This window comes from Phasianus colchicus, chromosome 9 (genome assembly GCF_987193195.1).
Source record: "Phasianus colchicus chromosome 9, bPhaCol1.hap1.1, whole genome shotgun sequence".
Lineage (NCBI taxonomy): Eukaryota > Metazoa > Chordata > Aves > Galliformes > Phasianidae > Phasianus > Phasianus colchicus.
In genome coordinates, this window is record NC_143444.1 from 2955392 (window position 1) to 2981204 (window position 25813).

General features: G+C 51.1%; 2 protein-coding genes across 2 annotated transcripts; both read left to right on the forward strand.

The window, feature by feature from the left end:
- Positions 1–298: 298 nt before the first annotated feature.
- LOC149916736 (uncharacterized) lies at positions 299–11055 on the forward strand. Its single transcript, XM_090145758.1, has 4 exons — positions 299–1174; positions 6773–8629; positions 8888–8957; positions 10880–11055. Exons 1-4 carry the CDS (start codon positions 299–301, stop codon positions 11053–11055), a joined length of 2979 nt encoding a protein of 992 aa, XP_090001884.1.
- Positions 11056–14373: 3318 nt separating this feature from the next.
- On the forward strand, positions 14374–25752 carry LOC149916737 (uncharacterized). The gene is made up of 4 exons (XM_090145759.1): positions 14374–15870; positions 21470–23326; positions 23585–23654; positions 25577–25752. Exons 1-4 carry the CDS (start codon positions 14374–14376, stop codon positions 25750–25752), a joined length of 3600 nt encoding a protein of 1199 aa, XP_090001885.1.
- The last annotated feature ends 61 nt before the right edge of the window (positions 25753–25813 follow it).

Here is a 25813-nt window from a genome sequence, read left to right on the forward strand (position 1 = left end):
AGGAGAAGAAGAAATAGCTATGCCTGTGCTGGAATTGTCCAAAGAACCTCTGGGAGAAACACCAAAACTGCAAGATGCCAGAGAGATCTACGGGGAGACCTATGGATATTCTCCAATTTTCCCAGCAATTCATAGAATTCAGAATGAGGCGAGGAAGGAGCAGATGTTGTCCACCTGGAACATCTCCTGGCCAAGCAACGAGAGCATGCTCAGGCTGCTGAGACCCCAAGCAGCACATGACAGTGCCAGTGCTACCGACACTGTTGAGAGTATGCTGGAGACCTGCACCACAACATCGATGGTGGAGGGCCCCATTCCTGCACCAGGAGAGTTCATATCCGGGGATGCTGGCGTGCAGGATGAACAGCATGATTCGGAAGAGGCTGCTGAGACAGAATCTGCAGGACAGTCATCTGGTGACCTGCAGAGTGCATGTCTTGCCCAGTCTGATGAGGCAGAAATATCACGTTCAGCTTCGCTTCTGGATGTAGGTGCTGGGCTTAGAGGACACCTTGAGCCATTGCCTATATCTGTGCCTGAAGATGTGGAAGACTCGGACTGTTTCACAGCAGCGCACTCTCCGGAGGTGGCCAGCGAAGCACCCTTCTTCCTGTCATTGAGTGAGGGAGAAGAAGGAGAAGAACCAGCTATGGCCATGCCTGAGTCCTCCAGTCAATCTCTAGGAGAACCATCAATTCTGCAAGATCTCGGAGAGATGTACTGGAAGGTCTATGGATGTCCTCCAATTCACCCAGCAATCCGGAGAATCCGTGACGAGGCAAGAAGGGAGCAGATGTTGTCTACTGGGAACAAGTCTGAGCCATACAGTGTGGGCATGCCCAGGCTTCTCGTGCTCCAAGCAGCAGATGATGGTGCCAATGCTGCCGACACTGCTTGGGGCATGCTGGACATCTGCGCCACTACATCGAGGGCAGATGGCCACTTTCCTGCCTCTTGTGATTCCCAAAGCTGGGGTATTGGAATTAAGTATGCAGAGGAAGCGATCATTGACGATGCTGCCAGTGATGCCAGCACCGCTCACAGCATGCTGGATGCCAGGGACACTGCAGTGATGGCTGAGAGCATGCCCACGCCCTCCTGTTTTTGCCCTGATACCATGGTGGGTGTGGAAGAAGAATGGGAGGACAACCGTGAGGAAGAAGCTGCTGAGGCAGTCAGTGTGCCACCAAGCATTTCTCATTCCTCAGCTGGTAAGATGAAGACAGCAGCAGCTCGCCGCCGGATGCCAGCTGTCATCAGGAATGTGCTCCGGGCTCTGCGCAGGATTTGCACCTGCAGCTGCATCAGGGGACAGCAAGAGGAGAAGCACGAGGCTGCAAACACCAGGCAGCACCCCAGAGATGCCTAATTCCATCTTGTCAGTGTCAAATTATGATTCCATCCTGTCAACGTAGAATTCTGATTCCATCTTGTCAACATAGAATTCTGATTCCATCATGTCTACATAGAATTCTGATTCCATTTTGTCAATGTCGAATTCTGATTCCATCCTGTCAACGTAGAATTCTGATTCCATCTTGTCAATGCAGAATTCTGATTCCATCCTGTCAACATAGAATTCTGATTAAATGCCATCTTTATTCTATCCTGCCTGAGTGCTGTCTGATCTGTCACTCATGCATGGTTGGTCTCTGAGTGCGACTACTGGGCTCAGAGCACGGGGCAATGGATCCATGTGTCGGTGGTGGCAGCAAGTGCAGAAAGTGAAAAGAGACAACTGTACATTTGGCAATAACCATACCTTTAACAATAGCCAATAATATTAAATCAGTAAGTAAAACAAATAGAGCTATTTGTGTCAGCTGCTTTCCCCACCCAGGAACTCCCAGTGTAAGCCAAGATCCAGATGGGAATTCTTCAGTAGAGGTTGTGGTGTTTATGAACACCCATACAATATTACACTTCAGTGAATTCATCAAAAGCGTATCTAGTCCAATTTGACAATATGTGGACTTGCCATGTAATGTTTTCTAAGATGATTTAGTATCACGAGAACTCTCCACTTGAACATTTCCAAAGCAATTCAAATGCTGAGAGATATAAATCTTAGTTTGGCAAGTTCAAGTATTGCTACAGTCTACAGAATTTTTCACAGGATAGTGTGTGCAGGATAGTCCACAGTATAAACCATCAAGAGGAGTAATCCCAAAAACATACACGTCTCTTATCAAAACTTAGACACTTTCCAACAACCATGTTTTGGATGGAACTCCTGGACTGGTGTGACACTGAAAAGCATCAGTGCAAAAGGCTTTACGATAGATTTCTTTTGTGCCCACATCTAACAGATATTAGATGGGTCTCTTGATTCATTTCCCAGTTTGTTAGGAATTTGGAAACACTGTGGAGGAGTCACATGCAAATCATAATCAGTTTGAAAAAAAGGGGTGAAAGAAGGGGTCAAAAGAAATGGTATCACTGTGCAGGGAGTACCAGTAAGCCAGGATGACCTGTAAGAACTCTGAACCCAGTTGTGAAATTTAACAGATCCAAGGACTGATATCAATCACCACCCACACTCACAACAATGCAAAACACAATATGATTGCAACCAAAAAAATGTAATTAAGAGGTATACTCAGTATTCTAGCATGATCAAATCTTCAGTATTTCTGTCACAAAACACAAACGGTTAAAATCAGCCTTAAAATTAGCCTTTCTGTCAAGTGCCCACGGGGATCTTCTGTAAAATAAAACAAGAACCAACTTGCCCTTTTTGGGCTTTGTAAATATGGTTAAAAAATGAGGGAACAATTGAGGAAGTGTTGATTTCATATTACTTTTTTCGGGGTGTCTTTAGCCTTCCAAGGATATTTGGTAAGGGATTCTGTTAAGGTTAGGGAACTGGCCTCATGTTAGCTGAGTCAATCGCACAGGCTGGCCAGGGAGATAAGAGTGTTTCCCTGGCTTATCAGCCTCTGGATCATGACTCACAGGGGTAATTGGCAAGAGTGGTGAGGCCTTTAGACACAAGGTGTTAAATGGAGGATCTGGTTTCCCTTTGTGGTAAGCTTTCTAATGCATCCACCCTTCACTGCCCCCACCCCGGTCACTTGGGAGGGGCGAAGACATCAGTTTTTTATTGGATAGCTGCTCAGGTTTTGCTTTCCAGGTCTTGAGCTTTTGTTCTGGCCACCACTTAACTAATTTCTCTAACCTGACAGTGGGTATTCCATTCATCAGATCTCACGGGGCATCCTTTTGCCAGCCCAGTGTCCAGAGACAATTACCTTTATGATCAATATTCCGCCTATCTGTTTTTACTGACAATGAAACCCTTCCAGTCCCACTGAGCTTTGGGCTAGGTGGCCTGGGGGCAAGGCTGACCGCTGCAAGTCTTACTTCCCTTGGCTCAAATTTACTGGCGGAAGAAATCACTGACCCATATTTTCTTCCATAGTTGATTAACTCTTGGACAGCCTTCTTCCACGCCCATACGTCCCCTGACTGCAGATGGTTAGATGTTACAGTTCCTTCTAACGCTGCCCGGGTTCTCTCTCCCTGACACATAGCTTGTATCTTTCCTTGCAGTTGTATGCCTATGGGTTTCAATGACTCTGGAAGCCCCCTCATTAAAGCAGTCATTCTCTCAGGATCAACAGGCATCATCATAGGTGATTCGTGGTGTGGCTGCAGCTTTCTATCATACATCATTTGGAGACAAGCAGCCTTTTGAACGCTCTCTACTAACTGGTCGACTGTTCCAGTAATAGCAAGAGGGTATCCCTTTTCTAGAGGATTGAGACCACCTGCCCAATAGGCAGCCCTCTGTGTTAAGGACCAGGGAGCACCATTGTTGCCAGTAGTTAAAAATACTCCTGGTCCCCAGTAACCTCCCGCTTCCTTTTCCATTAGCTGTATCTGGTCTCCACCAGTGAGACTAACCCTCCATACATACTCATTTTCTGACTCCTTTGGAGAGCGGCTGAAATCTTTTTTCAATTTTGCTAGTTCAGTGGCTGAGAAGGGAATTCCTTTAACATTCATTTGAGGATCTAGATCCTCCCTGTTATTGAATGCATATTCGGTTTTTATCAAAGGGTGCATCTGGGCTGGAGAGGCCTCTAATTTGTCTAGCCTTGCCTTCATTTCTTTCAATCCTTCTAGAGGGTAGATTTTTTCTTGAGGCAAACTATGGGCGACAGTATCGCTATTTTCTTTATACCTTAACTGCTCCTTCAGAACCCCTAGTAAGGGAGCTGCGTCATGCTTTTCATTTTCTAATGAAACAGGCCACAAGGGTAATCCATACCGTATGACATGGTGAAAAAAACCTCAAAACTGACAGGTTTGACTGAGATGGGCAGCCACTGCTTTGGGAGAGACTGGCAGATGATAATTGCTTGTGAATCATTTGTTTTGTAAGTATATATACGTATGCATGTATTATTAGCACTACTGTAATTTCTCTCTTATTTTTCTGCCTTAGTAAACAGTTTTTATCTCAACCAAATCATTTTTTTTCTGATTCTCTCCCCCATCCCATCTTTTCAAATAAGTGAATTTCCAGATTTGGACTTAAAATTTGCTGTCATACAAGCACTAACATTTTTGTTGTATTATGTAGATGTATGAGCAAACAATTCTCAAAAAATTACTGCCATGTCTACTTTGCTGCCAAATTTATATCTTCATATAAATATTTACATTTTATAGACATTTCCATTATTCCACATATTATGCTATTATATATTTACATTTATATACAATTACTATTTACATTTTATAGAAGACAAAAATCCAGTGACACTATTTCCCACTTCCTATATAGTCCAGTGACAATATATTTCCTATTAATAGAAAAAATGCCAATATAGGCATCTGAAACTATTGCAGGTTTCAAATGAAATAAGTTTTTAAGTAATATATCTGAACAAATTTCCAGGAGAAAAAAAAAACCAGCCTTTTTTTCCAAAACACAAGAGAGTGTGCTGGCAGGATTTTAACTACCAGCCATGGTGGTCTCAATTTATACACTGAATAAGATTTTCACTCTAGTGCCATGGCTATTCAGGAGACGTGTGTATGCTTAACGGGGCTGGCTGGCTGCACTCCACCATGCTGCTCTTTCACTCTCCCTTCTTAAAGGAACAGGGATGAAAATACAATGAAGGAGAGCTTCAGTTGAGATAAGGACAGGGAGATCTCTCACCAAGGACCATCGTGTGCAAAACAGACTCAAGTTAGGGGACGAATGTAAGTTTCTGTCTGTTAATAGCAGACTAGAGCACTGAGGAACTAGAAGCAAACTAAAAACATTTTCCCATTCACTCATTCTCTTCCAAGTCGTCCCCTTAAGTGGAGCAGGGAACTGGGGCTATGGTCGGTCCCTAAAGCTCTGATGTTGCACCACACAGGGTCCCTCTCACGGCAGCCATCTTTTCTAAACCAATCCCTCACGGGCTTCTGACAGACTGCAGCTCTTCAAGCGCTACTCTAAAGTGGCTCCGTACCCCGGAGTCCATCCTGTAGAAACTGCCCCACGGGCAGCACTTCCCCAGAGCTTCAACACCACACTCTCCTCTTCAAGAGCAGCAGCTGGCCCAGCCCTCCTGCCCCACCGCGGCCCTTCTCCATGGCCGCAGCTCCGGCCCGGGGCTGCTCCTGTGGGCACAACATGGCTGCGGCCTCCTGCAGGCCGCGCCTACCATGGGCTGCTTCATGGCTGCAATGGAGATCTGCTCCGTGTGGTGCCCACGGTCTGTAGGGGCCGGCCTGTCATATGTCTCCTGCTTTCCTCTTCCCTTGAAACAGAGGGTGAGGTATCTAAATGGACTGTTCATACCCTTGTTTGTCTTCCTCAGCGATTGCCACTTCCTACAGCTTCTTCACGTGGTCCCTCTGCACTCTGACCACAGCACAACTCCCTGAGATGAGGCCACCCCAAATACCCTTCAAACAACATCTGGTCAACCACATCCTCTCTTGGGATGTGCTTCTGGGTTAAAATCTACTATGTGCTAAAGGCATACTGTTTCTCCAGCCCACGGTGGTCACAACACGTAGCACATCTTCATGCTGTGTAGCTTTCAGCAGAGTTGCTGTGTCCCTGTGGCCACGCTGCAAGCACTGCTGAAGGCTGCACACTGTCTTTCCTTGCTGCCCTCATTTGCCTGGTTGTCTGTCTCTTCACCAGCTGATTGCTGAATGAGGGTTTGAGACCCACTAGTACCATCTGTGGATAAAAGGTGTAGTCTCTTCCAGCCAGCCAGGAGCAAGCTATCACCCAGAGCAGCCACGAGGATTCTCCAAAGAAGCCTGGGAACAGCTACAACAATTGCTGTGGCTCTGTGTGTTGCTCCCAGTCTTAATAATCAGGCTTAATGATCTTCTTAAAATACAGTGTTTGCAGTGCCTCTGATATGAATCAATGTTTAAGAAGGGCAAAAAGGGCTGCTTACTGCAAAACAAATACTCGCACAGAAAGATTAGGCATTTGTTTAGCAAGCTTAATTAAAAAGCTCTACTTGGTGCCTCTTTGAGGATCTAAACTCCTTGATAAAGAAATAACCCGTTTTTCCAGTTATAGCTTCCTTTTCTTTGTAAGTGGTGAGTAGTTTCAAAGATCAAAAGGCCAAGTCTCATACGCCATCTTAATTTGAAAGATATTTTAACATTCTGATAAGCACAGTTTTGGAATGCTTCATTTTGTTTGCCTCACTAGTCAATGTGCAAACTTAGGGTAATTAAACAAAGTGATATTTCACAGTCAGTCTTTGCATTTAGACAGTGAATGTGTAAGTTTAAATAGGAAAATCTACATACTCTCGGGAGAGCGGCTCGGCGAGGAGGACGTGGCATTAGAGGCAGCAGACTCCCAGTACTTGCCCCGAGACCTCAGCACACACCGCAGATGTTGTCCAGTTGCAACACACGGTGGGCAAACTCTGTGAGCGTGCCCAGGCCCAGTGCTGCCAACACTGCTCAGGGAAACCTGGGCGTACGCTCCGCGACATCGAGGGCTGAGGCTCAGATTCCTGCCTCTGGTGGTTCCCGAACCAGGGATGCTGGAGTGCAGGTTGAGCTGCAAGAATTAGAAGAGACTGCTGAGAGGGAATCCGCAGGATGTTCACCTGGCAAACTGTGGAGCGCATCTCTTGCCTCACCTGATGAGGCAGGCAGCATGCCTTCGGCTTCTCTTCTGGCTGCGGACCCTGGGCCTGGAGGACACCTTGAGGCTTTGGCTGTAACAGGTCCTGAAGATGGGGAACACTCAACTTCTTCCAAGGCTGAATACTTTCCAGAGGAGGCCAATGCAGCACCTTTTTTCTGGAGAGCATGCGAGGGAGAAGAAGAAGAAACGGCTACCACCATGCCTGAATTCTCCAACCAGTCTCTGGGAGAAGAACAGAGGTTGCAAGATCCCAGAGAGGTCTACGGGGAGGCATATGGATATCCTCCAGTTCACCCAGCAATCCAGAGAATCCGGGATGAGGCGAAGAAGGACCAGATGCTGCCACACTGGAACATCTCCTGGCCAAATAGCATGAGCGTGCCCCCGCTGCTAAGGCCCCAAGCAACAGAAGACAGTGCCAGTGCAGCTGACAGTGCTCAGGGCACGCTGAGCATCTGCAGTGTGACATCGAGGGCTGAGGGCCAGTTTTCTGCTTCTGATGATTCCTCAGCCAGAGGTGTTATAGTCCAGGACTCGCAGCTAGAGTTGGAAGAGGCTGCAGAGATAGAAACGGCAGGACAGTCATCTGGCACCCTGCAAGTTGCATCTCTTGCCCCATCTGATGAGGTACACGCTGTGTGTTCACCATCTCTTCTGGATGCTGAGCCAGGGCCTGCAGGGCACCTTGAGCCTTTACCTGTATCAGTGCTGGAAGATGCAGAAAGCTCAGATTCTTCCGAGGCTGCAAGCTCTGCAGAGGAGACTGATGCAGTATCGCTCCCCTTGCCAATGTCCAAGGGAGGAGAAAGAGAAGAATCAGCTATGGCCATGCCTGAATCCTCCGGACAAGGTCTGGGAGAAGCACGGAGACTGCCAGATCCCAGCGAGATCAACAGGGAGCCCTCTGGGTACTCTCCTATGATCCCAGCAATGCGGAGAATTCGTGAGGAGGACAGAAACGAGCAGATGTTGTCACACTGGAATATTTCCTGGCCAAGGAATGTGAGAAGCCCCAGGCAGCGAAGGCTCCAGGCAAGAGGTGACGCATTCAATAATGTTGGCGCTCGTCAGGGCATGCCAGGTATCTGGCCCACGACATCCCGGGCTGGTAACTGGTTTCTTGACTCTGGTGACTCCAGAAAGTGGACTGTTAGACTGCCAGTTATACTGGAAGAGTCCAGTGATGACAGCGACAGTGCTGCCAGCACTGCTGAGGGCACGCTGGATGCCAGAGACAATGCAGTGAGAGATGAGGGCATGCACCCGCCCTCCTGTCCTTGCCCTTCAACACTGGAGAATGTGGAGGAAGACTGGGGATGTGACTCTGAGGAAGATGCTGCATCAGAGGCAGTCAGCATCACATCCAGCACATCCGATGAGCCATCTGGTGAGGTGGAGGCCATTTCTTCAGCTTCATCTGTAGCTGCAGATCCCATGACTGAGGAGCATGTGTCAGCATGTGAGGGAGCAGAAGATGTGGGCCCTCAGCATGAGGTGAGCAAGGTCAGCACCAGGCATGAATTGGAGGCAGAGGCAGGAGTGGTGCCTGGAGTGTGCGCTGTGGGGAGATGCCTGGAGATGCTGTCTCCTTTCCAACCAGCTCCATGCATTAGGGTGGACAGCCCCTCTGTTATTCCTGCCTTGCCTTCAATCAAAGGGGCCTGGAAAGGGGATCCCTCCCCTGGACCCCTGGCACCCACACCATCACCAGCCAGTGGCATACAGGTGTGTGGTTTTGTTCTCTTCACACAGGTTTCTGCAGAGGCTGAAGAACGTGCACAGAGCTCCGTGTGCTTCAGAGATGCACCGGAGGATGGCCCAGGTACATCCCCAGACAGAAAACAATCCCAGGGAGGGACCTGTCAAGCTCAGATGGCCCACCAAGTGGCATGGAGGCTGACAGCGTTCCATGCGCTGCCATATCCAGGCCAGTCCTCCCAGGGAAATTCCATGGTGGTGGGTGGCACGGCCAGACACCTACCTAGAGGAGACCAGGAGTGTCCCAGCTGGATCAGGGCTCCTCAGGTGTCTCACTGCAAAGGCTTGGGTATTCCCTACATTGACATCATCATTCCCCCTTATGAGGATATCATCAGTATACAGATAAATCCGGACACCGTGGTCCAACGTGAGCTTCTCCAGCTTCTGTGCCTATGCTCCAAGCGCCAGAGTGGGCGAGTGTCTGTACCCCTGGGGTAATCAGGTGACTGTGCATTGCACTCCCTCCAAGTAAATGCAAAATTGATTGTCCTCCACCTTCTTCAAGGGGACCATAAAACAGCTGTCTTAGGCATCAATGGCAGCCAGAAAGGGATGAGCCTGTTCCTGTAGGGCAGTAATCAATTCTGAAACATTTGGGGCAGCTTTTGCTGAAGGGGCAGTCTTGGCCTCCAGATGCCTGTAGTCCACTGTAAGGAACGTGTCTGAGCCATACAGTGTGGGCACGCCCAGGCTTCTCGTGCTCCAAGCAGCAGATGACGGGGCCAGTGCTGCCGACACTGCTTGGGGCATGCTGGACCTCTGCAACATGACATCGAGGGTGGATGGCCACTTCCCTGCATCTTGTGCTTCCCAAAGCCAGGATATTAGAATTAAGTACACACAGTAAGAGACCATTGACAGTGCTGCCAGCGATGCCAGCACTGATCACGGCATGCTGGATATGGATACCAGGAACACTGCAGTGATGGCTGAGAGCACGCCCACACTCTCCTGTTTTTGCCCTGATACTGTGGAGGGTGTGGAAGAAGAATGGGAAGACAGCCATGAGGAAGAAGCTGCTGAGGCAGCCAGTGTGCCACCAAGCATTTCTGGTTCTTCATATGGTGAGATGAAGACCATGCCTTCAGCTTCCCCTGTGGCTGCAGGACCCAGACCTGAGGGACATTCATCTGCATGCAAAGGAGCAGAAAGTACAGTCAATTTCAAGCACAAGGTGAGGGAAGTCCATGTGGTCAGGACCAAGTGTGAAATGAAGGCAAAGACAGGAGCTGTACTGGAGTGTGCACTGTGGGGAGATGCCTGGTACTGTCTTCTTTCCATCCAGCTCCATGCAGAAAGATGGACATCCGGGGTTACCCCGGCTTACCTTCATGTGAGGGGCATGATTGACAAACCAGGAGAAGATAACCTGGAACTTGGAGTATTGCTGGCAAGGAACCTACAGGGCTGGTTTTGCTCTCCCCTCACAGGTTTCCGCAGAGGCCAGAGGAGGTGCACAGAACTCCAGTCGTATCAGAGAGACATCAGAAGATGTCCCAGATATGTCCCCAAATGGAGAGCCTGCTGAGCCTGATCAGCCCTGTGAGCAGCTCGGAGGCTGGCAGCACTCCATGCGCACCATTCTGCTGTGCCCAGGACAGCTTTCCCTCCCAGGGAAAAGCTGTGCTAGGGGAGCACGCAGGTCCTTGCCTGGTGCCCACCCTGCCCCTTGCCTATTGCTATCTGTCTCCCATAGCAACCGCTGCCAGACCACATGCTGCCAAGGTTTCTGCAGAGGACAGAGGACCTGCACAGAGCCCCAGGTGCTTCAGAGAGGCACCGGAGGATGGCCTAGGGACGTCCCCAGACAGAAAGCCATCCCAGGGAGGGCCTGCCCAGCTCAAATGTCCCACCAACTGGCACGGAGGCCAGCAGCGGTGTGCGCCCTGCCATATGCAGGCTCATTTTCCCAGGGAAAACCCATGTACAGAGCAGGCAGGGCCTCGCCTCTGCCCCTTGCCTACAGCTCTCTGTCCCCCTCAGGTTCCGCAGCCGCACCACACGCAGCGGCTCGCCGCCGGATGCCAGCTGTCATCAGGAATGTGCTCCCAGTTCTGCGCAGGGTTTGCACCTGCAGCTGCATCAGGGGACAGCGAGAGGAGAGGCACGAAGCTGCAAACACCAGGCAGCTCCTGGAGATGACAAACCCAGTCCTGTAGATGTAGAATTCTGATTCAGTGTTGTCTTTATTCTCTCCTGGCTGAGTGCTGGGCTCAGAGCACGGGGCAATGGATCCGTGTGTCGCTGGTGCCAGCAAGTGCAGAGAGCGAGGGCGTGCAAGCCATCCCAGGGAGGGCCTGCCCAGCGCAGACGGCCACGAAGCAGCACGGAGGCCGGCAGCACTGCGTGCCCCGCCGTATCCAGGCCCACCGTCCCAGGGAGAGCCTGCAGCGGCCCCTGCCTGCAGCGCTCCGTGCCCCACACGCTGCCGCGACGTGCCGCCAGTGGCCCGCCGTCGTCAGGACGACGCCGAGCCCCGGGCAGCCGGCTGCCCAGGCGGGCGCGGAGGGCTGCCGCAGTGCGCTGCGGAGCCCGCCGGGGCTCTGTGACGCGGGCCGGCGTCGCGCCCCAAGGCCATTGTGACGCGGGGCCGCCGCGAGGGGCCGGAGTCCCCCGGAGAGAGTGCCGCTCACTCTCGGGAGAGCGGCTCCGCGAGGAGGACGCGGCTCCCCCGGGTGCGTGCGACCGAGCGTCTGCGCGAGGACGCGGCGATGAGCGAGGAGCGGGAGAAGAAGGACGACCGCCAGCCCGACGCGGGGCTGCCACGCGTGCGCGACCGCCGACAGGTGCGGGCCGGGGAGGGAGGCGCTCGGGCTCGGCCGGGCCGCCGGCGGCCGTCGAAGTCGCCGCCGCGGGGGACGCCGGCCGCGCCTTCGCCGCCTCCATCCCGGTTCTCCTTCTCCCCGCAGGTGGTGCCGCCGGGCGGCCGGAGCCCGGGCTCGTCCCTCCGCGGCGTCCGTCTGCCGCCGCTGCCCGGCCCGGAGAGCGCGCGGGCCTCCGGGAGCCGCCGCGCACAGGTAGGGAGCCCGAGGGAGGCGGGGCCGGACGTCTTCCCGCGCCGCGTGGGGACCGCCCTGTGCCGGTGCGGCTGTGGGGAGCGGGGCGGCAGCCGCCCGCGGGCTGAGCGCTGCCCTCGGTGCTGCGTGCGGCGCGAGCGGCGAGGACCGCGCTCACTCGGCCTTTCTCCTCGGCTTCTCTTGCAGGCGGGCGGGCGGCAGTTCCTGGAGTCGGCGACCGGCGGCGGTGCCAGTGGCCAAAGCAGACAGCCTCAGCCACCCTTGCTGCCTCGCTTAAGGCGGGCGGGGCTGCCGGCAGCAGCACCCAGGCGTGCAGCAGCAGCTTCTGGGGTCTGCAAGCTGCCTGCTCTGCCAGCGGCAGCCTCTTCCACACCATCTCCAAGTGGCAGAGCACGTGCCGTGGGCATCAGGGGCAGCAGACTCCCAGTCCTTGCCCCGAGACCTCCGGGAACCTTGCATGTCCAGGATGGGACAGCAGGGGCTGAGAGCCGGGGTGCAGCCCTGGAAGTCTCAGCTGTTCTCGGGCGTCGCAGTGCCAGACCCAGACAGAACTACGTGGTGTCCCTGAGCTGTGCTGCAGCCGCAAGCCCAAGAGCCGGAGTGCAGCTGGCAGTACCAGGGCGCCAAGCACCTACCAGCAGCCTGAGAACACCAGCAGGAACGGCCCAGGGACTGACCACCAAGGCTGGGAAAGTCCACGCAGCTTGGAGAGATGCTCAGGAGGGCAGCACAGACACTCGTGCTGCCACTACACCATCTTCCAGAGCAGCTCAGAAGGGCCCAGAAGGGCAGGCAGGCGGCAAAGAGCAAGACAAGGAGCCCCTGCCTGCATTAGTGCCTGAAGATGCAGGCAACCTAGATTCTCCCAAGGCTGCACACTCTCCAGAGGAGGCCAATAATGCAGTGCTGTTCCCAAGAGTGTGTGAGGGGGGAGAAAGAGACGTAACTGCCACCACCATGCCTGAAGCCTTCAAACAAGCTCTGGGAGCAGCACTGAGACTGCAAGATCCCAGAGGGGTCAACCAGGTGGCCTACAGATGTTCTCCAGTACACCCAGCAATCTGGAGAATTCGGGATGAGGCAAGGAGGGAGCAGATGTTGTCCAGCTGGAACATCTCCTGGCCAAATCTGAGCATGCTCAGGCTGCTAAGACCCCAAGCAGCACATGCCAGTGCCAGTGCTACCAACAGTGCTCAGGGTATGCTGGACACCTGCACCACAACAGTGATGGTGGAGGGCCTCTTTCCTGCACCAGGGGAGCTCCCCTCCTGGGATGCTGGAGTGCGGGATGAACCGCATGATTTAGAAGAGATTGTTGAGACAGGAACTGCAAGACAGTCATCTGGTGACCTGCAGAATGCATGTCTTGCCCTGTCTGATGAGGCAGAGACAGTGTGTTCAGCTTCTCTTCTGGGCGCTGGTCTTGGGCCTGCAGGACAGCTTGAGCCATTGCCTGCATCAGTGCCTGAAAATGCAGAAAACGAGACCACGCACTGTCCAGAGGAGGTCAATGCAGCACCACTCCTGTCAGCATGCAAGGGAGGAGAAGAAGAAATAGCTATGCCTGTGCTGGAATTGTCCAAAGAACCTCTGGGAGAAACACCAAAACTGCAAGATGCCAGAGAGATCTACGGGGAGACCTATGGATATTCTCCAATTTTCCCAGCAATTCATAGAATTCAGAATGAGGCGAGGAAGGAGCAGATGTTGTCCACCTGGAACATCTCCTGGCCAAGCAACGAGAGCATGCTCAGGCTGCTGAGACCCCAAGCAGCACATGACAGTGCCAGTGCTACCGACACTGTTGAGAGTATGCTGGAGACCTGCACCACAACATCGATGGTGGAGGGCCCCATTCCTGCACCAGGAGAGTTCATATCCGGGGATGCTGGCGTGCAGGATGAACAGCATGATTCGGAAGAGGCTGCTGAGACAGAATCTGCAGGACAGTCATCTGGTGACCTGCAGAGTGCATGTCTTGCCCAGTCGGATGAGGCACACACAGTGTGTTCACCATCTCTTCTGGATGCTGATCCAGGGCCTGTAGAACACCTTGAGCCTCTGCCTGCATCAGTGCTGGAAGATGCAGAAAGCTCAGATTCTTCCGAGGCTGCACGCTCTGTAGAGAATGCTGATGCAGCATCTCTCCGCTTGTCAGTGTCCGAGGGAGAAGAAGAAGCTATGCCTGTGCTGGAATTGTCCAAAGAACCTCTGGGAGAAACACCAAAACTGCAAGATGCCAGAGAGATCTACGGGGAGACCTATGGATATTCTCCAATTTTCCCAGCAATTCATAGAATTCAGAATGAGGCGAGGAAGGAGCAGATGTTGTCCACCTGGAACATCTCCTGGCCAAGCAACGAGAGCATGCTCAGGCTGCTGAGACCCCAAGCAGCACATGACAGTGCCAGTGCTACCGACACTGTTGAGAGTATGCTGGAGACCTGCACCACAACATCGATGGTGGAGGGCCCCATTCCTGCACCAGGAGAGTTCATATCCGGGGATGCTGGCGTGCAGGATGAACAGCATGATTCGGAAGAGGCTGCTGAGACAGAATCTGCAGGACAGTCATCTGGTGACCTGCAGAGTGCATGTCTTGCCCAGTCGGATGAGGCACACACAGTGTGTTCACCATCTCTTCTGGATGCTGATCCAGGGCCTGTAGAACACCTTGAGCCTCTGCCTGCATCAGTGCTGGAAGATGCAGAAAGCTCAAATTCTTCCGAGGCTGCACGCTCTGTAGAGAATGCTGATGCAGCATCTCTCCGCTTGTCAGTGTCCGAGGGAGAAGAAGAAGCTATGCCTGTGCTGGAATTGTCCAAACAAGCTAAGGGGGAACCATCAAGACTGCAAGATCCCAGAGAGCTCTACAGGGAGACTTATGGATATTCTCCAATTTTCCCAGCAATTCGTAGAATTCAGGATGAGGCAAGGAAGGAGCAGATGTTGTCCACCTGGAACATCTCCTGCCCATGCAATGAGAGCATCCTCAGGCTGCTAAGACCCCAAGCAGCACATGACAGTGCCAGTGCTACTGACACTGTTCAGAGTATGCTGGACACCTGCACCACAACATCGATGGTGGAGGGCCCCATTCCTGTGGCAGGGGACCTCCTATCCTGGGATGCGGGAATGTGGGATGTACACCATGATTCGGAAGAGGTTGTTGAGACAGGAACTGCAGGACAGTCATCTGGTGACCTGCAGAATGCATGTCTTGCCCAGTCTGATGAGGCAGAAATATCACGTTCAGCTTCGCTTCTGGATGTAGGTGCTGGGCTTAGAGGACACCTTGAGCCATTGCCTATATCTGTGCCTGAAGATGTGGAAGACTCGGACTGTTTCACAGCAGCGCACTCTCCGGAGGTGGCCAGCGAAGCACCCTTCTTCCTGTCATTGAGTGAGGGAGAAGAAGGAGAAGAACCAGCTATGGCCATGCCTGAGTCCTCCAGTCAATCTCTAGGAGAACCATCAATTCTGCAAGATCTCGGAGAGATGTACTGGAAGGTCTATGGATGTCCTCCAATTCACCCAGCAATCCGGAGAATCCGTGACGAGGCAAGAAGGGAGCAGATGTTGTCTACTGGGAACAAGTCTGAGCCATACAGTGTGGGCATGCCCAGGCTTCTCGTGCTCCAAGCAGCAGATGATGGTGCCAATGCTGCCGACACTGCTTGGGGCATGCTGGACATCTGCGCCACTACATCGAGGGCAGATGGCCACTTTCCTGCCTCTTGTGATTCCCAAAGCTGGGGTATTGGAATTAAGTATGCAGAGGAAGCGATCATTGACGATGCTGCCAGTGATGCCAGCACCGCTCACAGCATGCTGGATGCCAGGGACACTGCAGTGATGGCTGAGAGCATGCCCACGCCCTCCTGTTTTTGCCCTGATACCATGGTGGGTGTGGAAGAAGAATGGGAGGACAACCGTGAGGAAGAAGCTGCTGAGGCAGTCAGTGTGCCACCAAGCATTTCTCATTCCTCAGCTGGTAAGATGAAGACAGCAGCAGCTCGCCGCCGGATGCCAGCTGTCATCAGGAATGTGCTCCGGGCTCTGCGCAGGATTTGCACCTGCAGCTGCATCAGGGGACAGCAAGAGGAGAAGCACGAGGCTGCAAACACCAGGCAGCACCCCAGAGATGCCTAATTCCATCTTGTCAGTGTCAAATTATGATTCCATCCTGTCAACGTAGAATTCTGATTCCATCTTGTCAACATAGAATTCTGATTCCATCATGTCTACATAGAATTCTGATTCCATTTTGTCAATGTCGAATTCTGATTCCATCCTGTCAACGTAGAATTCTGATTCCATCTTGTCAATGCAGAATTCTGATTCCATCCTGTCAACATAGAATTCTGATTAAATGCCATCTTTATTCTATCCTGCCTGAGTGCTGTCTGATCTGTCACTCATGCATGGTTGGTCTCTGAGTGCGACTACTGGGCTCAGAGCACGGGGCAATGGATCCATGTGTCGGTGGTGGCAGCAAGTGCAGAAAGTGAAAAGAGACAACTGTACATTTGGCAATAACCATACCTTTAACAATAGCCAATAATATTAAATCAGTAAGTAAAACAAATAGAGCTATTTGTGTCAGCTGCTTTCCCCACCCAGGAACTCCCAGTGTAAGCCAAGATCCAGATGGGAATTCTTCAGTAGAGGTTGTGGTGTTTATGAACACCCATACAATATTACACTTCAGTGAATTCATCAAAAGCGTATCTAGTCCAATTTGACAATATGTGGACTTGCCATGTAATGTTTTCTAAGATGATTTAGTATCACGAGAACTCTCCACTTGAACATTTCCAAAGCAATTCAAATGCTGAGAGATATAAATCTTAGTTTGGCAAGTTCAAGTATTGCTACAGTCTACAGAATTTTTCACAGGATAGTGTGTGCAGGATAGTCCACAGTATAAACCATCAAGAGGAGTAATCCCAAAAACATACACGTCTCTTATCAAAACTTAGACACTTTCCAACAACCATGTTTTGGATGGAACTCCTGGACTGGTGTGACACTGAAAAGCATCAGTGCAAAAGGCTTTACGATAGATTTCTTTTGTGCCCACATCTAACAGATATTAGATGGGTCTCTTGATTCATTTCCCAGTTTGTTAGGAATTTGGAAACACTGTGGAGGAGTCACATGCAAATCATAATCAGTTTGAAAAAAAGGGGTGAAAGAAGGGGTCAAAAGAAATGGTATCACTGTGCAGGGAGTACCAGTAAGCCAGGATGACCTGTAAGAACTCTGAACCCAGTTGTGAAATTTAACAGATCCAAGGACTGATATCAATCACCACCCACACTCACAACAATGCAAAACACAATATGATTGCAACCAAAAAAATGTAATTAAGAGGTATACTCAGTATTCTAGCATGATCAAATCTTCAGTATTTCTGTCACAAAACACAAACGGTTAAAATCAGCCTTAAAATTAGCCTTTCTGTCAAGTGCCCACGGGGATCTTCTGTAAAATAAAACAAGAACCAACTTGCCCTTTTTGGGCTTTGTAAATATGGTTAAAAAATGAGGGAACAATTGAGGAAGTGTTGATTTCATATTACTTTTTTCGGGGTGTCTTTAGCCTTCCAAGGATATTTGGTAAGGGATTCTGTTAAGGTTAGGGAACTGGCCTCATGTTAGCTGAGTCAATCGCACAGGCTGGCCAGGGAGATAAGAGTGTTTCCCTGGCTTATCAGCCTCTGGATCATGACTCACAGGGGTAATTGGCAAGAGTGGTGAGGCCTTTAGACACAAGGTGTTAAATGGAGGATCTGGTTTCCCTTTGTGGTAAGCTTTCTAATGCATCCACCCTTCACTGCCCCCACCCCGGTCACTTGGGAGGGGCGAAGACATCAGTTTTTTATTGGATAGCTGCTCAGGTTTTGCTTTCCAGGTCTTGAGCTTTTGTTCTGGCCACCACTTAACTAATTTCTCTAACCTGACAGTGGGTAATCCATTCATCAGATCTCACAGGACACCCTTTTGCCAGCCCAGTGTCCAGAGACAATTACCTTTATGATCAATATTCCGCCTATCTGTTTTTACTGACAATGAAACCCTTCCAGTCCCACTGAGCTTTGGGCTAGGTGGCCTGGGGGCAAGGCTGACCGCTGCAAGTCTTACTTCCCTTGGCTCAAATTTACTGGCGGAAGAAATCACTGACCCATATTTTCTTCCATAGTTGATTAACTCTTGGACAGCCTTCTTCCACGCCCATACGTCCCCTGACTGCAGATGGTTAGATGTTACAGTTCCTTCTAACGCTGCCCGGGTTCTCTCTCCCTGACACATAGCTTGTATCTTTCCTTGCAGTTGTATGCCTATGGGTTTCAATGACTCTGGAAGCCCCCTAATTAAAGCAGTCATTCTCTCAGGATCAACAGGCATCATCATAGGTGATTCGTGGTGTGGCTGCAGCTTTCTATCATACATCATTTGGAGACAAGCAGCCTTTTGAACGCTCTCTACTAACTGGTCGACTGTTCCAGTAATAGCAAGAGGGTATCCCTTTTCTAAAGGATTGAGACCACCTGCCCAATAGGCAGCCCTCTGTGTTAAGGACCAGGGAGCACCATTGTTGCCAGTAGTTAAAAATACTCCTGGTCCCCAGTAACCTCCCGCTTCCTTTTCCATTAGCTGTATCTGGTCTCCACCAGTGAGACTAACCCTCCATACATACTCATTTTCTGACTCCTTTGGAGAGCGGCTGAAATCTTTTTTCAATTTTGCTAGTTCAGTGGCTGAGAAGGGAATTCCTTTAACATTCATTTGAGGATCTAGATCCTCCCTGTTATTGAATGCATATTCGGTTTTTATCAAAGGGTGCATCTGGGCTGGAGAGGCCTCTAATTTGTCTAGCCTTGCCTTCATTTCTTTCAATCCTTCTAGAGGGTAGATTTTTTCTTGAGGCAAACTATGGGCGACAGTATCGCTATTTTCTTTATACCTTAACTGCTCCTTCAGAACCCCTAGTAAGGGAGCTGCGTCATGCTTTTCATTTTCTAATGAAACAGGCCACAAGGGTAATCCATACCGTATGACATGGTGAAAAAAACCTCAAAACTGACGGGTTTGACTGAGATGGGCAGCCACTGCTTTGGGAGAGACTGGCAGATGATAATTGCTTGTGAATCATTTGTTTTGTAAGTATATATACGTATGCATGTATTATTAGCACTACTGTAATTTCTCTCTTATTTTTCTGCCTTAGTAAACAGTTTTTATCTCAACCAAATCATTTTTTTTCTGATTCTCTCCCCCATCCCATCTTTTCAAATAAGTGAATTTCCAGATTTGGACTTAAAATTTGCTGTCATACAAGCACTAACGTTTTTGTTGTATTATGTAGATGTATGAGCAAACAATTCTCAAAAAATTACTGCCATGTCTACTTTGCTGCCAAATTTATATCTTCATATAAATATTTACATTTTATAGACATTTCCATTATTCCACATATTATGCTATTATATATTTACATTTATATACAATTACTATTTACATTTTATAGAAGACAAAAATCCAGTGACACTATTTCCCACTTCCTATATAGTCCAGTGACAATATATTTCCTATTAATAGAAAAAATGCCAATATAGGCATCTGAAACTATTGCAGGTTTCAAATGAAATAAGTTTTTAAGTAATATATCTGAACAAATTTCCAGGAGAAAAAAAAAAACCAGCCTTTTTTTCCAAAACACAAGAGAGTGTGCTGGCAGGATTTTAACTACCAGCCATGGTGGTCTCAATTTATACACTGAATAAGATTTTCACTCTAGTGCCATGGCTATTCAGGAGACGTGTGTATGCTTAACGGGGCTGGCTGGCTGCACTCCACCATGCTGCTCTTTCACTCTCCCTTCTTAAAGGAACAGGGATGAAAATACAATGAAGGAGAGCTTCAGTTGAGATAAGGACAGGGAGATCTCTCACCAAGGACCATCATGTGCAAAACAGACTCAAGTTAGGGGACGAATGTAAGTTTCTGTCTGTTAATAGCAGACTAGAGCACTGAGGAACTAGAAGCAAACTAAAAACATTTTCCCATTCACTCATTCTCTTCCAAGTCGTCCCCTTAAGTGGAGCAGGGAACTGGGGCTATGGTCGGTCCCTAAAGCTCTGATGTTGCACCACACAGGGTCCCTCTCACGGCAGCCATCTTTTCTAAACCAATCCCTCACGGGCTTCTGACAGACTGCAGCTCTTCAAGCGCTACTCTAAAGTGGCTCCGTACCCCGGAGTCCATCCTGTAGAAACTGCCCCACGGGCAGCACTTCCCCAGAGCTTCAACACCACACTCTCCTCTTCAAGAGCAGCAGCTGGCCCAGCCCTCCTGCCCCACCGCGGCCCTTCTCCATGGCCGCAGCTCCGGCCCGGGGCTGCTCCTGTGGGCACAACATGGCTGCGGCCTCCTGCAGGCCGCGCCTACCATGGGCTGCTTCATGGCTGCAATGGAGATCTGCTCCGTGTGGTGCCCACGGTCTGTAGGGGCCGGCCTGTCATATGTCTCCTGCTTTCCTCTTCCCTTGAAACAGAGGGTGAGGTATCTAAATGGACTGTTCATACCCTTGTTTGTCTTCCTCAGCGATTGCCACTTCCTACAGCTTCTTCACGTGGTCCCTCTGCACTCTGACCACAGCACAACTCCCTGAGATGAGGCCACCCCAAATACCCTTCAAACAACATCTGGTCAACCACATCCTCTCTTGGGATGTGCTTCTGGGTTAAAATCTACTATGTGCTAAAGGCATACTGTTTCTCCAGCCCACGGTGGTCACAACACGTAGCACATCTTCATGCTGTGTAGCTTTCAGCAGAGTTGCTGTGTCCCTGTGGCCACGCTGCAAGCACTGCTGAAGGCTGCACACTGTCTTTCCTTGCTGCCCTCATTTGCCTGGTTGTCTGTCTCTTCACCAGCTGATTGCTGAATGAGGGTTTGAGACCCACTAGTACCATCTGTGGATAAAAGGTGTAGTCTCTTCCAGCCAGCCAGGAGCAAGCTATCACCCAGAGCAGCCACGAGGATTCTCCAAAGAAGCCTGGGAACAGCTACAACAATTGCTGTGGCTCTGTGTGTTGCTCCCAGTCTTAATAATCAGGCTTAATGATCTTCTTAAAATACAGTGTTTGCAGTGCCTCTGATATGAATCAATGTTTAAGAAGGGCAAAAAGGGCTGCTTACTGCAAAACAAATACTCGCACAGAAAGATTAGGCATTTGTTTAGCAAGCTTAATTAAAAAGCTCTACTTGGTGCCTCTTTGAGGATCTAAACTCCTTGATAAAGAAATAACCCGTTTTTCCAGTTATAGCTTCCTTTTCTTTGTAAGTGGTGAGTAGTTTCAAAGATCAAAAGGCCAAGTCTCATACGCCATCTTAATTTGAAAGATATTTTAACATTCTGATAAGCACAGTTTTGGAATGCTTCATTTTGTTTGCCTCACTAGTCAATGTGCAAACTTAGGGTAATTAAACAAAGTGATATTTCACAGTCAGTCTTTGCATTTAGACAGTGAATGTGTAAGTTTAAATAGGAAAATCTACATACTCTCGGGAGAGCGGCTCGGCGAGGAGGACGTGGCATTAGAGGCAGCAGACTCCCAGTACTTGCCCCGAGACCTCAGCACACACCGCAGATGTTGTCCAGTTGCAACACACGGTGGGCAAACTCTGTGAGCGTGCCCAGGCCCAGTGCTGCCAACACTGCTCAGGGAAACCTGGGCGTATGCTCCGCGACATCGAGGGCTGAGGCTCAGATTCCTGCCTCTGGTGGTTCCCGAACCAGGGATGCTGGAGTGCAGGTTGAGCTGCAAGAATTAGAAGAGACTGCTGAGAGGGAATCCGCAGGATGTTCACCTGGCAAACTGTGGAGCACATCTCTTGCCTCACCTGATGAGGCAGGCAGCATGCCTTCGGCTTCTCTTCTGGCTGCGGACCCTGGGCCTGGAGGACACCTTGAGGCTTTGGCTGTAACAGGTCCTGAAGATGGGGAACACTCAACTTCTTCCAAGGCTGAATACTTTCCAGAGGAGGCCAATGCAGCACCTTTTTTCTGGCGAGCATGCGAGGGAGAAGAAGAAGAAACGGCTACCACCATGCCTGAATTCTCCAACCAGTCTCTGGGAGAAGAACAGAGGTTGCAAGATCCCAGAGAGGTCTACGGGGAGGCATATGGATATCCTCCAGTTCACCCAGCAATCCAGAGAATCCGGGATGAGGCGAAGAAGGACCAGATGCTGCCACACTGGAACATCTCCTGGCCAAATAGCATGAGCGTGCCCCCGCTGCTAAGGCCCCAAGCAACAGAAGACAGTGCCAGTGCAGCTGACAGTGCTCAGGGCACGCTGAGCATCTGCAGTGTGACATCGAGGGCTGAGGGCCAGTTTTCTGCTTCTGATGATTCCTCAGCCAGAGGTGTTATAGTCCAGGACTCGCAGCTAGAGTTGGAAGAGGCTGCAGAGATAGAAACGGCAGGACAGTCATCTGGCACCCTGCAAGTTGCATCTCTTGCCCCATCTGATGAGGTACACGCTGTGTGTTCACCATCTCTTCTGGATGCTGAGCCAGGGCCTGCAGGGCACCTTGAGCCTTTACCTGTATCAGTGCTGGAAGATGCAGAAAGCTCAGATTCTTCCGAGGCTGCAAGCTCTGCAGAGGAGACTGATGCAGTATCGCTCCCCTTGCCAATGTCCAAGGGAGGAGAAAGAGAAGAATCAGCTATGGCCATGCCTGAATCCTCCGGACAAGGTCTGGGAGAAGCACGGAGACTGCCAGATCCCAGCGAGATCAACAGGGAGCCCTCTGGGTACTCTCCTATGATCCCAGCAATGCGGAGAATTCGTGAGGAGGACAGAAACGAGCAGATGTTGTCACACTGGAATATTTCCTGGCCAAGGAATGTGAGAAGCCCCAGGCAGCGAAGGCTCCAGGCAAGAGGTGACGCATTCAATAATGTTGGCGCTCGTCAGGGCATGCCAGGTATCTGGCCCACGACATCCCGGGCTGGTAACTGGTTTCTTGACTCTGGTGACTCCAGAAAGTGGACTGTTAGACTGCCAGTTATACTGGAAGAGTCCAGTGATGACAGCGACAGTGCTGCCAGCACTGCTGAGGGCACGCTGGATGCCAGAGACAATGCAGTGAGAGATGAGGGCATGCACCCGCCCTCCTGTCCTTGCCCTTCAACACTGGAGAATGTGGAGGAAGACTGGGGATGTGACTCTGAGGAAGATGCTGCATCAGAGGCAGTCAGCATCACATCCAGCACATCCGATGAGCCATCTGGTGAGGTGGAGGCCATTTCTTCAGCTTCATCTGTAGCTGCAGATCCCATGACTGAGGAGCATGTGTCAGCATGTGAGGGAGCAGAAGATGTGGGCCCTCAGCATGAGGTGAGCAAGGTCAGCACCAGGCATGAATTGGAGGCAGAGGCAGGAGTGGTGCCTGGAGTGTGCGCTGTGGGGAGATGCCTGGAGATGCTGTCTCCTTTCCAACCAGCTCCATGCATTAGGGTGGACAGCCCCTCTGTTATTCCTGCCTTGCCTTCAATCAAAGGGGCCTGGAAAGGGGATCCCTCCCCTGGACCCCTGGCACCCACACCATCACCAGCCAGTGGCATACAGGTGTGTGGTTTTGTTCTCTTCACACAGGTTTCTGCAGAGGCTGAAGAACGTGCACAGAGCTCCGTGTGCTTCAGAGATGCACCGGAGGATGGCCCAGGTACATCCCCAGACAGAAAACAATCCCAGGGAGGGACCTGTCAAGCTCAGATGGCCCACCAAGTGGCATGGAGGCTGACAGCGTTCCATGCGCTGCCATATCCAGGCCAGTCCTCCCAGGGAAATTCCATGGTGGTGGGTGGCACGGCCAGACACCTACCTAGAGGAGACCAGGAGTGTCCCAGCTGGATCAGGGCTCCTCAGGTGTCTCACTGCAAAGGCTTGGGTATTCCCTACATTGACATCATCATTCCCCCTTATGAGGATATCATCAGTATACAGATAAATCCGGACACCGTGGTCCAACGTGAGCTTCTCCAGCTTCTGTGCCTATGCTCCAAGCGCCAGAGTGGGCGAGTGTCTGTACCCCTGGGGTAATCAGGTGACTGTGCATTGCACTCCCTCCAAGTAAATGCAAAATTGATTGTCCTCCACCTTCTTCAAGGGGACCATAAAACAGCTGTCTTAGGCATCAATGGCAGCCAGAAAGGGATGAGCCTGTTCCTGTAGGGCAGTAATCAATTCTGAAACATTTGGGGCAGCTTTTGCTGAAGGGGCAGTCTTGGCCTCCAGATGCCTGTAGTCCACTGTAAGGAACGTGTCTGAGCCATACAGTGTGGGCACGCCCAGGCTTCTCGTGCTCCAAGCAGCAGATGACGGGGCCAGTGCTGCCGACACTGCTTGGGGCATGCTGGACCTCTGCAACATGACATCGAGGGTGGATGGCCACTTCCCTGCATCTTGTGCTTCCCAAAGCCAGGATATTAGAATTAAGTACACACAGTAAGAGACCATTGACAGTGCTGCCAGCGATGCCAGCACTGATCACGGCATGCTGGATATGGATACCAGGAACACTGCAGTGATGGCTGAGAGCACGCCCACACTCTCCTGTTTTTGCCCTGATACTGTGGAGGGTGTGGAAGAAGAATGGGAAGACAGCCATGAGGAAGAAGCTGCTGAGGCAGCCAGTGTGCCACCAAGCATTTCTGGTTCTTCATATGGTGAGATGAAGACCATGCCTTCAGCTTCCCCTGTGGCTGCAGGACCCAGACCTGAGGGACATTCATCTGCATGCAAAGGAGCAGAAAGTACAGTCAATTTCAAGCACAAGGTGAGGGAAGTCCATGTGGTCAGGACCAAGTGTGAAATGAAGGCAAAGACAGGAGCTGTACTGGAGTGTGCACTGTGGGGAGATGCCTGGTACTGTCTTCTTTCCATCCAGCTCCATGCAGAAAGATGGACATCCGGGGTTACCCCGGCTTACCTTCATGTGAGGGGCATGATTGACAAACCAGGAGAAGATAACCTGGAACTTGGAGTATTGCTGGCAAGGAACCTACAGGGCTGGTTTTGCTCTCCCCTCACAGGTTTCCGCAGAGGCCAGAGGAGGTGCACAGAACTCCAGTCGTATCAGAGAGACATCAGAAGATGTCCCAGATATGTCCCCAAATGGAGAGCCTGCTGAGCCTGATCAGCCCTGTGAGCAGCTCGGAGGCTGGCAGCACTCCATGCGCACCATTCTGCTGTGCCCAGGACAGCTTTCCCTCCCAGGGAAAAGCTGTGCTAGGGGAGCACGCAGGTCCTTGCCTGGTGCCCACCCTGCCCCTTGCCTATTGCTATCTGTCTCCCATAGCAACCGCTGCCAGACCACATGCTGCCAAGGTTTCTGCAGAGGACAGAGGACCTGCACAGAGCCCCAGGTGCTTCAGAGAGGCACCGGAGGATGGCCTAGGGACGTCCCCAGACAGAAAGCCATCCCAGGGAGGGCCTGCCCAGCTCAAATGTCCCACCAACTGGCACGGAGGCCAGCAGCGGTGTGCGCCCTGCCATATGCAGGCTCATTTTCCCAGGGAAAACCCATGTACAGAGCAGGCAGGGCCTCGCCTCTGCCCCTTGCCTACAGCTCTCTGTCCCCCTCAGGTTCCGCAGCCGCACCACACGCAGCGGCTCGCCGCCGGATGCCAGCTGTCATCAGGAATGTGCTCCCAGTTCTGCGCAGGGTTTGCACCTGCAGCTGCATCAGGGGACAGCGAGAGGAGAGGCACGAAGCTGCAAACACCAGGCAGCTCCTGGAGATGACAAACCCAGTCCTGTAGATGTAGAATTCTGATTCAGTGTTGTCTTTATTCTCTCCTGGCTGAGTGCTGGGCTCAGAGC